Source organism: Scyliorhinus canicula, chromosome 9 (genome assembly GCF_902713615.1).
Source record: "Scyliorhinus canicula chromosome 9, sScyCan1.1, whole genome shotgun sequence".
In the NCBI taxonomy this organism is placed as follows: domain Eukaryota; kingdom Metazoa; phylum Chordata; class Chondrichthyes; order Carcharhiniformes; family Scyliorhinidae; genus Scyliorhinus; species Scyliorhinus canicula.
Window position 1 is genome coordinate 19,995,425 of NC_052154.1, and position 15,422 is coordinate 20,010,846.

General features: G+C 47.4%; 1 protein-coding gene across 1 annotated transcript in view; it reads left to right on the plus strand.

The window, feature by feature from the left end:
* LOC119971133 (putative phosphoenolpyruvate synthase) overlaps nucleotides 1-15,422 on the plus strand; it is a 114,399-nt gene that overhangs the window by 66,018 nt on the left and 32,959 nt on the right. Inside the window, exons 25-29 of the mRNA XM_038806300.1 lie at nucleotides 1,815-1,943; nucleotides 5,974-6,058; nucleotides 7,658-7,746; nucleotides 13,505-13,567; nucleotides 15,117-15,212. Of these exons, the coding sequence (XP_038662228.1) occupies nucleotides 1,815-1,943; nucleotides 5,974-6,058; nucleotides 7,658-7,746; nucleotides 13,505-13,567; nucleotides 15,117-15,212 (462 nt within the window). The remainder of the gene's footprint in view (nucleotides 1-1,814; nucleotides 1,944-5,973; nucleotides 6,059-7,657; nucleotides 7,747-13,504; nucleotides 13,568-15,116; nucleotides 15,213-15,422) is intronic.

Here is a 15,422-nt window from a genome sequence, read left to right on the forward strand (position 1 = left end):
AGAGGAGAACTTGCAGGTGGTGGCGTTACCATGCACCTGCTGCTCTTGTCCTTCTAGATGGAAGAGGTCATTGGTACAGAAGGTGCTGTCGAAGCAGACTTGAGGAGCAGGTGCCAGAGTCAGAGACATCTTCACACAGTCTCACTCAGATCAGGGAGGAAAGTCACAATGCTGCTCCAGGAGACAGGAATGTGGAGCCTCACGTGTCACCTTTTTAGCCACAGTGTTTAGATAAGCAGCAGCAGAGGTGTGAACCTCTGGTGCAGTTCACTGAGCCAGTGAGAGCTCTTGAACTGTGTTTCAAGGGGTCCATCACCATTGTGAGCTCCACGTTAACTCAGGGACTCAACCGCATCAGCTCTGACCATGAGAGTTCGGCCAATCATGGAGAGACATATGCGGAAATACTGAGTCTGGATGCAAGAACATTGTGTTGGCCAAAAAAGGGAGCGAGCCTCTCTCAATAACCTGGATCACTCTGTCCAGAGTATAAGTTCTGACATCCATGAATACATGAGGAGTTGTGTACCCTCAACAGGACAATCTGGCCCAATGGCTGCAGGTTTGCTGACTTCTACCCCTCCAGAAACCAGCTACATCAACCCAACCTAAAGGTCAACCTACAGCTGTGCAAGGTCAGTGAGGAGGGTGAAGGCACCAAGAGCTCCTCAGCACCCTCATCTTCCTTCACACCCCCAGCCCCTCCAACAGAGCCCTTGTCTGCTGCTCATGTGCCAGTGACCGTACCTGTCCATGCTCAGATGCAGTGGTCACAGCCTGAAGTCCCAATGGGTGACTGCAAGACAAGGCCAGCCTCCATGCTCCTTATTGCCCTTTGGAGAGGGAAGTGGGCAGCTTGGGGAGTTGGTAGCTCCTTACTATGAATGCAATTCTCAGTGGCTTCGATCAAATTTCCAGGTGTCAATCACCTAAGCATTTATTCCATCTTGGCGGAGTGCTGAACTTCAGGAGCTACCATGTTTCAGATGTGATGTTGAACCAAGGCCCTGCCTGACATCTCTGGTCAATGCAAAAGACTCCTATTAGGAAGAAGGGTTGGGGAGTTATTCCCAGAGATGCAGCCAATCTTTCCCTCTGAACCAACAACTGAAAGCAGATTACTGGTCATTATCATCTTGCTATTTGTGGGACCACCAGTGCTCGCAAAATTGGCTGCTGCTCCATTACAACAGGGACCACTCAAGAGAAGTACTTCATTAGCTGTGGGGCACTCAACAAAATTCCTAACATTCAGATCAGGATTTTTTTCTAAAAACCTTTTCCTTTTTAGTGTTCCCTAAAACTGCTAGTTAGGCCGCACGGAGGCCTTCGTGCAATAGTCACTAGCTGCATAAATTCATACATGTTGTAACTATTTCTGCCTGAAAAATAGATGGGGCTCAAACCAATTTCTACCCCAACAGTCAGGAATAAATTTCACAGATTTCCCTGAAGTTAAAACGTTGTACATAATGTAGTTTTGCCCAGTTAAAAGAATCACACATTTTATTCACAAAACTGCACAAAATGCCCCAGAGATCAGATGGCGCAAAATAAAGTATCCCGATCAGGAAATGCTGAATTGCATGAATTTAAGAATGTGATCATTTATTACTACTTCCTAAAATGCTGGTAAATTATGTATATTACATTTACTTTAATTGCTGAGCTGCAATATTCATATGGCACAAAATCAATTATTTGAAGTTAAATACTGTTGGCTGTTTAATTATAACAATAAATCACTCTGGTCATTTTGACCAGTTGTTACTGAAGTTGTAAATGTCACTGATCTGCAATTCAATCACTTCTAGTTTCTGCTTACGGGCGAAAGAAATGCCAGGTTTTTGGAGAAGAAACTGAAGATATATCAGGTTCCACCTGCAAACACGGCCAAATTATTTTACCGAAACATAGATCGCGAACTCCCCGAGTTTTATAAGGTAAGGGATTGTTTCTCAGCTAAGTTCTTGAAATACGTGATGGAGATTGAGTGAAGACTCAATAATCTAAGTGGTGTACGAAAACTGAAGACTAGACAAATGTCCCTCTGTTTGGTCTTGTTTCCTGTAGTGATAATATTACATTTGACCATAGTTTGCATTCTTGTTAGGAAAATATATCAAGGTACAGGGGATTATAGGAGGAAAAAGAGAATTGACTAGGAAAGTAGGCCTGAGGAGGTGCACAACCTGATTCTGTCCCTATACTCTTTTATGTTCTTACCATAAATTTGGGGGACAAGGAATCTGTTGCTTTACACGGCATTCTTTGGAGGGAATACAGTTTGAGAGCATAAAATTAGACCAAATACACCAATATGTCTTATTTGGACTTTCTGAATGGCCTTTATGTGGTAGAGCTTCCTTTTGTCTGCTCAAAACAAGTCCATGAGAGCCAGGAGCTCCCAATCTGGCAGGACTGCAGGGGGCGGCCAGGAGCAATCAGGTGCATCACCCTGCCGAACAGTAGATATAGGGCCCACTGTGTGTGTTTGTGTGTGTCCAGACATTCCAGTTCAACCTGACGCACAAGGAAACAAAATAAGGCAAAAATGACATAAAAAACAGAAAATTCTGGAAAACCCTGGCAGCATATTTGATGAGAGAAATGAGTACGATTCAGCGGACTCAAAACTAAGTCAATTTGGGCCGCCTTTGGCCACCGAGTTTCACCCCGCTATTCACTGTTTACTATGCCAGATTTTTGGGCCTTGCAGAGTTTCTCCCTGCCAAGGCCACACTTTAGTCGATTTCCTGCACCAGCAAGACCGGCCCCTCGCAGATCAAGGTGCTATTTGACCAGCAGCCCCGATTTCTGCAGCCGCCCCCCTCCCCCTTTCAGGCGACTGTCACTTTCTGGACCCCCTCCCTTCACTCCCCAGATTTCTTGAGGTCTCCAGGATCCCCCCTCACAGGCCCTCATGGGCAAGGGACCTCCCCCCATCCCATGTCCTATCCCTAGAAGTACCAACCTGGCAGACACGCACCTTGGCACTGCCAGCCTGGCACCATGGCAGAGCCTATGGCACCCTAGCAGTGACACTTGGGCACCCCGACCATGCTGGGGTGGCATTGCCTGGGTTCCATGCTGGCAGTGCCAAGGTGCCGAGGGAGTACCAGGTTACTACCCTGCACTGTCTCCAATAATCCAGGGATCTCTAACGGCCTGCAAGACCTCACAACCCCCACCCCGCTCCCCCGAGATGCCGACATGTCTGGCCCAACTTTGTGGAAACCAGTACGAAACGGCATCGGTCAAGCTCTCGTAGTTGCAGCCGTTGACTCCCGGGCACTTGGTGAAAGCGACTTCCAGGTATTCAAATGAATCTAATAGCTCATTTAAATATGCTGATCTCATATACATGCAAATCACATTGAGCGGAGCGAGTCAGGTGACTCGCAATCGGCCCGGCGCGGAACCCGATTTGGGGAACACATTTCACCTGGCTCCACACCGCCGGGTGGAACATGGTGGCTGAATTTCACCCAAAGTTAACGTTTAGAGTCTGATATGGCTCCACACCAAAACTCTTCAGGTGAAGAGCCATATTAAACTAGGAAACGTTGGGTGCGGTTTTCCCACCGCATTACGCCTGACGCCTCGGCTGCATGCTCCCCACTTAATGCCGTTTTATAGCTATTTGTTTCTTGGCGCTGCGAGCACTGGGAAAGAGGCAGCTAAGCACGCTCGCTATGGGTCTTTGGTCCCTTTTAGTTGAACTGCGCCCAAGATTTTTATTAAAATTATTCTTGCCAAATCTCATTGGGTGGGATTATCTGCCGGCTGGATCCTCCGCTTTGCTGGCAACGCACTCATGCTTGCAGATATCCCGACTGCCCGGTGCCCACAGGGGGAAACCCCATTGGCCGGCTGCTGGGATGGAGGATCCCACGGCTGACAGGGGCATGTGGCACCAGAAAATAGATGCAGCGGGACGGAGAATCACACCCATTGTGTTGCTTTTCCTTCTTCTGCACCTTCTGTGTCAAACTATTTCTGTTTGAGGTTTAGGGCTTGTGCTTCTTAGCCGTTATGACTATACTTATCATATATTTTTCATTGCACTTGTTTTCTACATTCATTTGTTACAAGATCGGGATCTTTGGTGAAAGCATCAAACGGGCAATAGTGAACTGACAACCTGCTTCACACCATGACTGATAGTATTTATTTAAAATGACATAGAGGTTACAGCACCAAAACAGGCCATTCTGACCCCCAAGGCCTCTTCCATGTTTCTGCTCCACATAAGACCATTAGACGTAGGAGCAGAATTAGGCCACTTGGCCCATCGAGTCTGCTCCGCCATTCAATCATCGCTCATATTTTCTCATCCCCATTCTCCTGCCTTCTCCCCATAACCCCTGATCCCCTTATTAATCAAGAACCTATCTATCTCTGTCTTAAAGACACTCAGCTAATTGGCCTCCACAGCCTTCTGCGACAAAGAGTTCCACAGATGCACCACCCTCTGGCTGAAGACATTCCTCCTCATCTCTGTTTTAAAGGATCATCCCTTTAGTCTGAGATGGTGTCCTCTGGTTCTAGTTTTTCCTACAAGTGGAAACATCCCCTCCACATCCCCTCTATCCAGGCCTTGCAGTATCTTGTAAGTTCCAGTAAGATCCCCTCTCATCCTTCTAAACTTCAACGAGAACAGACCCAGAGTCATCAAACGTTCCTCATACGACAAGTTCTTCATTCCAGGGATCAGTCTTGTGAACCTCCTCTAGACCCTTTCCAAGGCCAGCACATCCTTCCTTAGATATGGGGCCCAAAACTGCTCACAATACTGCAAATGGGGTCTGACCAGAGCCTTATACAGCCTCAGAAGTACATCCCTGGTCTTGTATTCTAGTCCTCTTGACATAAATGCTAACATTGCATTTGCCTTCTTAACTGCTGACTGAACCTGCACTTTAACCTTAAGAGAATTGTGAATAAGGACTCACAAATCTCTTTGTGCTTCTGCTTTCTGAAGCATTTCCCCATTTAGAAAATAGTCTATGCCGAAATTCCTCCTTCCAAAGTGCATAACCTCACATTTTTCCACATTGTATTTCATTTGCCACTTCATTGCCCACTCTCCTAGCTTGTCTAAGTTCTTCTGCAGCCCCCTTACTTCCTCAATACTACCTGTCCCTCTACGGATCATTGTATCATCTGTAAACTTAGCAACAGTGCCTTCAGTACCTTCTTCCAGATCACTAATGTATATTGTAAAAAGTTGTGGTCCCCCGACCCCTGAGGCACACCACTAGTCACCGTCTTCCATTCTGAAAAAGGCCCCTTTATCCCCACTCTCTGCCTTCTGCCAGTCAGCCAATCCTCTATCCATGCCAGGATCTTACCCTGAACACCATGGGCTCTTAACTTGTTTAACAGGCTCCTATATGGCACCTTGTCAAAGGCCTTCTGTAAATCTAAATAAATCATGTCCACTGGTACTCCTTTGTTTTACTTGCTTGTTACCTCCTCAAAAGCCTCCTCCCATTCTACTTGATCTCTCTAATAGGAAATCCTTCTACTCTTTCCCTCTCATGTACTTGTCTAACTTCATCTTAAAAGCATTTGTGTTTTCTGCCTCAACCATTCCATTTGGTAGCAAGATCCCCAATCTCACTATTCTCTGCACAAAGAGGTTCCCCCTGAATTCCTTATTGGGCGATTATCTTATATTTTTGACGCTGAGTTTTGGATTGCCTCACAAGAGGAAACATCTTCTCTACATCTACCTTATTAAACCCTGTCTAATTGTAAATATCTTTATATCAATTAAGTACAATTTATTTTTCATTGAAAGCAAGCGTGCTGCCAATTCACGATTGCTCATTCCATGCTTTCGCCCAAGACCAGTTTCATTCCAGAACCTATTCAATTTCTGCATAACTGACGACTAATTACAATTCTGTTAGTGTTCTGTTGCTATTTGTGTGATTGTGAAGACGCAGCCTTCTGATATCTTCTCAGGGTTGGATCACGTCAATCACAGTATCAGCCAAATCTACAGTCTGGACGAATATCGTGATGCATCGTTTCCCAAAACAACAACATAGTAAGATACAAACAAATACTTTGTCAATATGTGAGGATCTCTTGTGGTGCTGCTCAGAGATAACAGGGTCAAGGCAGAATTTCCTCTCTCGGGCAACCTGTGGTGGAAGTCCTGGAGAATTGTTCGAAATGTCAATTTTCAGATGGTTCTGCCATTTTTCTGATTGATTATTTGCTGAAGTTGGGCAGGAGAGTGGGAGAGTCCCTGTAAATTTTCCAGGCAGCATGTCATTCCTTGTGATTGCATTTTTTGTTTATTTCCCTTTCTCAATTGCCCTCTCTCTGTTACTGCTACATATATAAATATGTGTATGTACACATTTTTCCATTTGAAACCCACTATTTCCCACTGTCCACATGGCTGTCACATGTTTCTCTCATTGTCTCTTTCCGTCTGGCTTGGAGGGCCGGATCTTCCTTGTCAACATTATTAACCAGGACAATGTTCATTTAGCAACACAGTTCTACCCGAACAAAGGGCCACGAGTATTTTATTCCCAGAAAGATGCTCCACTCCCTTTAATATTCTTTCCGCGACCCATGTGGCTAACGGAGGAATAAGTAGTCACCGCTTCATTCACTAACTCTAGCAGCAAATTCTACAACCTCAGAACTGGGCAAAATGTAATTCCTGTCCTACATCTATTACATTTATTGATCGTTGGGATTCTCTATTAGAGAATGCAGCGCACCCTGCCTACGGGTTTCCCAGCAGGGTGGGGGGGGTTCATCAATGGGAATTCCGATTGGGAGTAGAGAATCCCACTGCCGGCAAACAGCACACCGCCTGGAAACCCATGGCTAGGGGGCCGGAGAATGGTGCCCTTAATCTTTCTTGCTCGTGATTGCCCCACAATCACTGCGAGCATTCGGTTTCTACCTCGTCTTCACAACGTAATTCTTGACACCCCAATCAAATCTGTTCAGACTCCAGCTTGTTCTAAAGAAGAACTGACGAACCCCACCCCGAGCCAGGAAAATCTTGAGATTAAATTTAATCATACTGAACAAAGTTCAGGCAAAGTTTAGATTTCCATCTTAGTTTGTGCAGCTCAATCATCATTGATTTAAACTGTGACTTGGACGTTTTACACGCCTCAGACACACATTTGTCTCGAAATTTGTTGACACTGCAGCTGTTTTACAGGCAAAATCTTTGATGCCCTAACATGGTGCAGCTGCGTTTTCCATACCAGAAGTGTGCGACCCATCGTATGGGTGAAGCCTGAAGTATATTAATGAATAGCATTAGTCCCGCAACAAATGCAAACAGGGTGCCTAACATCTGTCTCGAAACCAAAATTCTGAAATTGGCAAGTCCTAAAAGCAGCTGGCACCAGGTTTCATGAACAAAAAGCCAACCTAAACATGGAGATACAAGGAGCAGATGTGTTTTGCCCAGTCTTGAAGACCATTGCTGGCCACCCACTTCTCGGATTGCTGCCTACCTATCTCCCAACCCCGAGCACTTACCTGAAGGTTCCTTAAAATTTACATCCTATCAGTGAAAGGAATAATGATGTAAAACCATTGCGTGTAATGAAAATGGTTCATCTAGAAAATGCAATGACATTAATCTCTGAGTACTATACTTCCACAGTGTACACCCCTGAAATGATGTCGGATCTTGCTGTTCTTTACAGCACGTGTCCAGATGTTTTGTCTGCTGACATTCCAACATATCTGGAGGTAAGAATAAACTATAAATAAGCAGAACTATATCAACAGCAACAAAGGTCAAGGAGCCTGTATGTCCAATCTTGAAACACAGCTGTCAAGATGCCTGATGTCAGGGGCTGGATTCCTCGGCTATCCCGGCTGTGTTTCTCAGATTCTTTACTCCCACCGCTCGTCAATGGGATTTCCCATTGAAGCCATCCCACCAGGAATCCCAGGGGCTGGGGTGCGCTGCCAGCGGGAAAAGTGAATTAAAACAGGGGGAGAATTCCGGGCCAGATTTAAAGAAAAGTGACGAATGTGGAAATCTTAAATGCGAACAGAAAATGCAAGCAGGAGTGTCAGCATTTGATTACCATTACATCAGTACACTCCATTAGATATATCAATGGGTTGCAATCCAATATATTTCCTGACCTGCTAACCCTATTCAGCCATCCTGGCTGTTGTAGGCAAATGGTCACGATTGTGACACGTGTGTTATTAAAACATTTCAAGAGAGAAGTTGCAGGATCTCTGCAAGTGCGCTGGGAACATTACACCAACCAATCTGTCTGAGGAGTAGGTGATGTGCCTGCTGCATTGCGGTTTGGAAAATGTTTGGAATGTTTGCCATAATTTCTGATGTACAATACACTTATCCATTGGAGCTCACAAGCCTAAGACTATGTGAGCCAGGTGGTGGGGATGGGGAATAATAGGAGGGCATGTAAAAGTACAGGGAAAAATAGTTCCCGACCTGGAATACACAGTGGCTCCGGCACTCGCCTGAAGAAGCCCTATACGTTCTGGTGGGTAAGGATGGAAATCTTCTCCAAGGCCCTTTTCACTCCTATCAGCTTGTTCTCTATTGCCAGGTCTGAAGAAGGCAACACAATTATTCATAGGAATCATCTGAGGGAAGTGAGAGGCAGCACATCACAGATAGAATAAAATAATAATAATAATCTTTATTGTCACAAGTAAGCTTACATTATCACTGCAATGAAGTTACTGTGAAAAGCCGCTGGTCGTCACATTCCAGCACCTGTTCGGGTACACAGAGGGAGAATTCAGAATGTCCAAATTTCCTAACAGCACGTCTTTCGGGACTTGTGGGAGGAAACTGGAGCTCCCGGAGGGAACCCACTGTGGTAAACCAGTGGATTGTATTGTACTGTTGTACTGTTACATGCCTGGGCTTGTCCCTGCTGGGTCCGAACCACTGCAGTATATAATCTGTGTATTGTGCTAAACTGCCATTGTATTATATGTGGTAAACTACTGCCTGCTGGCTCCACCTCCCCCGGGCTCGGTATAAAGGTGGCTAGTCTCCGCCGCTGCCCCAGTTCGGGATCCGAGACCAGGAGTCTTTCCGTTTAGTTTATTAAATCCTCAGTTACGCTCACCACTTGTCGTGTGTTCATTGATGGCAAATTAATTTTATAAACTAAGCATCTAAGGTGAATTCATCACTCAAGCCTGATCGCCTGAAGTTGGACCCACAGGCAGCCAATACCACTGCAACATTCGAGCACTGGCTAAGCAGCTTCGAAGCGTATCTCAGATCCATCACCGAAGACTTCACCGACCTCCAAAAGAAGCAGATCCTCCACGCACGGGCAAGCCCGCAAGTCTTTCTTCTCATCAGGGATGCCTCCTCGTATATGGAGGCGATAATGCTGCTGAAGGGGCACTATGTTAAGTCTGTAAACGAAGTGTATGCTAGGCACCTTCTTGCCACGAGACGACAACGCCCTGGGGAATCATAGAACATAGAACATAGAACAGTACAGCACAGAACATGCCCTTCGGCCCTCGATGTTGTGCCGAGCAATGATCACCCTACTCAAACCCACGTATCCACCCTATACCCGTAACCCAACAACCCCCCCCCCAACCTTACTTTTTTTAGGACACTACGGGCAATTTAGCCTGGCCAATCCACCTAACCCGCACATCTTTGGACTGTGGGAGGAAACCGGAGCATCCGGAGGAAACCCACTAGCAGAATTCCTGCGTGCCTGCGTGCCTTGCGGAGCTGTTGGTCAGGGACACTTATGTCGCAGACATGAAATCAAACTACATCCACCAGTGATTGCTAGAAGATGGTACACTCAGCCTCCCAGAGACAGTGCAGCTTTCAAACTCACTGGAGGTGGCCTTCCAGAACATGGAGGCCTACACCTCCGACTGTGCAGCAGCCTCGTGGACCTCGTGAGCGCCGCCATCACCCGACTCAAGTGCAGCCAAGCCTGTGCCGCGCAGCAGCCCGCCAACGCTGGAAGCCCGAAGTGCTACTTTTGCTGCCAGGGTAAGCATCCCAGACAATGCTGCCCTTCACGGAACATGACTTGCAACAGATGTGGGAGGAAGGGCCACTTTGCGAAAGCCTACCAGGCCCGATCTCTCCCGAAAACTCCTAGGCCCAGCAGCGTTGCCTGCTGCCTGTCGGGGCCGCCCCCAGCTGCCGCGCCACCCACCATGCGCGACCGTGGGCGCCGCCATCTTCGCCGCCATCCCCGATACCACCCGTCACACGTGACCCAAGGGGGCCGTCATCTTGGGACCACTCCACAGCCTCCCGGGAGCCCTCCTCACCTGGTCATACGCTGGCCGCCGCTACCTCCGACCGGCCTACCCATCACCTTCCGAAGCTCACCTCCATCACGCTCGACCAGTCTCGGCCTCATCACCTCACAAAATCTATGATGACCGTCCAGATGAACGGGCACGAGACGGCCTGCCTTTTCGACTCCGGGAGCACAGACAGCTTCATTCACCCAAATACGGTAAGGCGCTGCTCGCTCCCAATTTTACCCACGACCCAGAAAATCTCCCTGGCTTCCGGATCACATTCAGTAGCAATCCGGGGGTACTGTGTCACGAACCTTACCATACAAGGTGTAGAGTCCACTAACTGTAAACTCTACGCCCTTCCCCATCTCTGTGCTGCCCTATTACTGGGGCTCAACTTCCAGTGCCATCTCCAAAGCCTTACTTTAAAGTTCGGTGGACCCCTGCCCCCGCCCCCTTCCCATCTGTAGCCTCGCGACCCTTAAGGTCGCCCCACCCTCACTCTTCGCTAACCTCACCCCGGACTGTAAGCCCGTCGCCACTAGGAGCAGACGATACAGTGCCTGGGACAGGGCCTTTATCAGGTCGGAGGTCCAGCCTGACCCCCGAGAGGGGATCATTGAGGCCAGTACCAGCCCCTGGGGAGCCCAAGTGGTGGTCGTCAAGACTGGAGAGAAGCACCAGATGGTCATCGACTACAGTCAGACCATCAACCGGTACACGCAGCTCAATGCGTACCCCCTCCCCTGCATATCTGACATGGTCAATTAGATTGCGCAGTATCGAGTCTTCTCCACAGTTGACTTGAAGTCCGCGTACCACCAGCTCCCTATCCACCCGGAGGACCGCCTTTGAGGCAGATGGCCGCCTCCACCACTTCCTCAGGGTTCCCTTCGGCGTCACCAATAGGGTCTCGGTCTTCCAACGAGAGACTGAATGGTTGACTAGTACGGGCTACGGGCCACACTCCCGTACTTAGATAATGTCACCATCTGCGGCCATGACCAGCAGGACCATGACGAAAACCTCCGGCACTTCCTCCACACCGCTAAATTCCTGAACCTCACTTACAATAAGGAAAAATACGTTTTCTGCACAACCCGCCTAGCCACCCTTAGCTACGTTGTGGAAAACAGAGTCCTAGGGCACGGCCCCGATCACATGCGCCCCCTCCTGAAACTCTCCCTCCCCCACTGCCCCAAGGCCCTGAAGAGATGCCTGGGGTTCTTCTCCTACTATGCCCAGTGGGGTCCCCAATTATGCGGACAAGGCCAGTCCACTTATTAAATCCACCGTTTTTCTCCTGATGGCTGAGGATCACCTGGCCTTCAACCACATCAAGGCAGATATTCCCAAAGCCGTGATGCATGCTGTGGACGAGTCCATTCCATTCCAGGTGGAAAGCAATGCGTCGGACTTTGTTCTGGCCGCTACCCTCAACCAGATGGGCAGGCCCGTGGCTTTCTTCTCCCGTACCCTCATGCCTCCAAAATTCGACACTCCTCCATCGAAAATGAAGCCCAAGCCATTATAGAAGCTGTGCGACATTGGAGGCATTACCTGGCCGGCAGGCGCTTCACTCTCCTCACTGACCAACAGTCGGTTGTCTTCATGTTTAACAATACACAATGGGGCAAAATCAAGAACGACAAGATTCTGAGGTGGAGGATCGAGCTCTCCACTTACAACTACGATATCTTGTATCGACCTGGGAATCTCATGAGCCCCCAGATGCCCTATCCCGTGGTACATGTGCGAGCGCACAAGTAGACCGACCCTGGGCCCTCCACAATGACCTCCGTCACCTGGGGGTTACCCGTTTTTTTCATTTTATCAAGGCTTTCAATCTGCCTTACTCCATCGAGGAGGACAGGACCGTGACCAGGTCTGCGCGGAGTGCAAACTGCACTTCTATCGGCCAGACAGAGTGCACCTGGTAAAGGCCTCTCACCCCTTTGAGTGCCTCAGCATCGATTTCAAAGGGCCCCTCCCCTCCACTGACCGTAACGTGTACTTCCTCAACATTGTTGACGAATACTCAAGATTCCCCTTTGCCATCCCATGCCCTGACATGACCTCTGCCACCGTCATCAAGGCCCTGCACAGTCTTTTCACCAACCCCCCCCCCCCCCCCCCACCACCACCACTGACTCAACTACTGGGTGAAGAAGAGGACTACACGCTCCCGGACGCGCAGGTCTTGACACCGGTGCCTTCACCACAGCCGGGACTGAGGCGATCACGGCGGAAGGTCAAGGCCCCCGACAGACTTGATCTTTAACTCCACTTCACCCCCCCGCTGGACTCTTTTTTTAACAGGAGGTGAATGTGGTAAACCACTGTATTGTAGTATTGTATTGTACTGTTGTACTGTTACATGCCTGGGCTTGTCCCTGCTGGGTCCGAACCACTGCAGTATATAATCTGTGTATTGTGCTAAACTGCCACTGTATTATATGTAATGTGGTAAACTACTGCCTGTTGGCTCCGCCTCCCCCGGGCTCGGTATAAAGGTGGCTGGGCTCCGCCGCTGCCCCAGTTCAGGATCCGAGGCCGGGAGGCTATCTGCTTAGTTTATTAAAACCTCAGTTATGTTCACCACTCGCTGTGTGTTCATTGATGGCATATCACCCACGCAGACATAGGGAGAACGTGCAGACTCCACACAGACAGTGACCAAAGAAAGAACATGCATTACTATAACTCCATTTCACGATCCCAGGACGTCCCAAAAATGGGCAGTATTTCAAAATTTGCAGACGACGCCAAACTTGCAGTATTTTGAACTGAGGTGAATAGTGATAGGCTTCTACAGGGTATAGATAGGCTGGTGGAATGGTTAGATATACATGACAGGTTAAATTTAATGTAGAAAATGTGAAGCGATACATTTTTGTCACAAGAACAGGAGAGGCAATATAAAGTATAATTCTAAAATGGGTAACAGCAGTCACATGAACGGAGAGACCTGTAGAAGCACGTGAAGACATCACTGAAGGAGGCACGGTGGTCAAAAAAGCACTTAATAAGGCACCCGGAATGCTGGGCTTCATAAATAGAGCACAAAAGCAGGAAGTTATAATGAATCTCTATAAAGCACTGGTTTGCCCTCAACTGGAGGATGTGCATTTTGAGTTTGGGTAGTTTTTGAAGTTGCAATTCCTTTGTTATGACTTAATTTTAACGTTTGCTGGCCTTATTGTATTTATTTTAGGATATTGTTGAACTGATCAAAACCCAAGGAAAGGTGAACACATTTCTGGAGATGGATGCTCAGGTGAGAGACATTCATGTAGTTACGACAGACGGTCTAAGACTTTACAATAATCCTGTTTGGATGCTGACACATTCCTTTAGAAAATCAGGTCATTTCCAATGGCAACATAAGTTCTGGGATTGATTTTATGAATTTGCACTCCATGTCACACATCAGGAGACCTGTACGGCTTACTCCTAATCCTCACTCGGGTCTACTCTGTGTGGAGCAGCAGTCACAGGAACTTACACAGCTGTAACCCCTAGCTTTCTGTCAGGAATAATATTAAAAATTGGATAAATGTTTATGATTTTTTGACCAGAACTTCTTGCTTTTTTATTGCCCACAATGAATCATCCAAAGTAAGCGATGATGAACCTACTCCTGGTTTTATTCCTGAGATAGTGTAATAAGAAAGCGTAATGAGGAAGAACCATAGAAAAGATACAGCACAGAAGGGGGCCATTCGGCCCACTGTGTCCATGCCAACCCAAAACACCCAGGTGCCCTCTCTAATCCCATCTTCCTGCACACGGCCCACAGCCCTACCGCTTACAGCACTTAAGGTGCAGATCCAGGTAATTTTTTTAAAAGCTTAGGGTCTCTGTCTCCAACACCAACTCAGGCAGATAATTCCAGACACCCACCACCCTCTGCGTAAAAAAAGTCTTTCCTCATGTCCCCTCTAATCCTTCTGCCACTTAGCTTGAATCTATGACTCCTGGTGTTTGAACTTTTTGCCAAGGGAAAAAGGGTCCACCTGTCTACTCTATCGCTACGCCTCACAATTTTGCATAACTGAATCGTGTCACCCCTCAGCCTTCTCTGTTCCAATGAAAACAATCTCAACCTCTCCAATCTCTCCTTGTGGCTACAATTCTTCAGCCCTGGCAACATTCTAGTAAATCTTCTCTACACTCTCTCCAGAGCAAATATGTCCTTACTGTAATGTGGTGACCAGAACTGCACACAATACTGTTGTGGCCTCGCCGGTGTTCTGTACAGTTCCATCATTATGTCCCTACCTTTGTATTCTATACCTCTGCCAATGAAAAAGAGCATGTTGCTCCTCTCTGCCACCTCATTCAGCATCTTGGTGAAGGCTCCATCTGAAAGCTTTGGGCTGGATTCCTGGGATCGCCCCTGGGGTCCTTCTCCCCCTTTTGCTGAGATCAAGTGATGCCAGAATGAGCGACTCAGAGCCAGGCCGCCACGATCACAGCGTGGAACCCGTGAAAACAATTTTTAAGCTGGTTGAAGATGCGGCGACTTTTCTCACTGACAAATTCGGCAGGATTCTCTCCAGTTTTCTCACTGAAACCAACACGAAACAAATGTGGAAGATTTTGCCCGTAGTTTCTGGGAGAATGACCCACTTTTGGAGAGCAATCTGTGAGAATGCACTGAGTCTGATGCACATATATTCCAGCTGTCATTTTAGGAAGGATTGTTATGCACTATCACTATATAGTATTACGCAGATATCTGTTGATTGATGCACATTTTGAAGTTCAATATTACTTTCGAATGCAATTTGAGTGAAATATTTGAACCCTTTCTTCTTAATCAGAATGCAGCATCCTGGCTTTTGTCTCAACAAAGTGGGGCAATTGGTCAGAAGTTTCAGGAGTTCCTGGAAAAGCATGGCTATCGCTGTCTCAGAGAGGTAAGTTTATTGTTCTTTGATGGAGTTCATTCAAATGTTTTGAGATCCTACAGTGCAATTTAAAATTGTCATAAATACATAGCTGAAAACATTCCATTTTATTTTTATGTCCTGGGCTTAATTTTATGCTCATGTTTAATTACCTCCTCGACTGGAGGTGGGCGGAGATAATGCTTGTGCCCCTTTTGTTAGCCTCTTTGTCCATTTGCC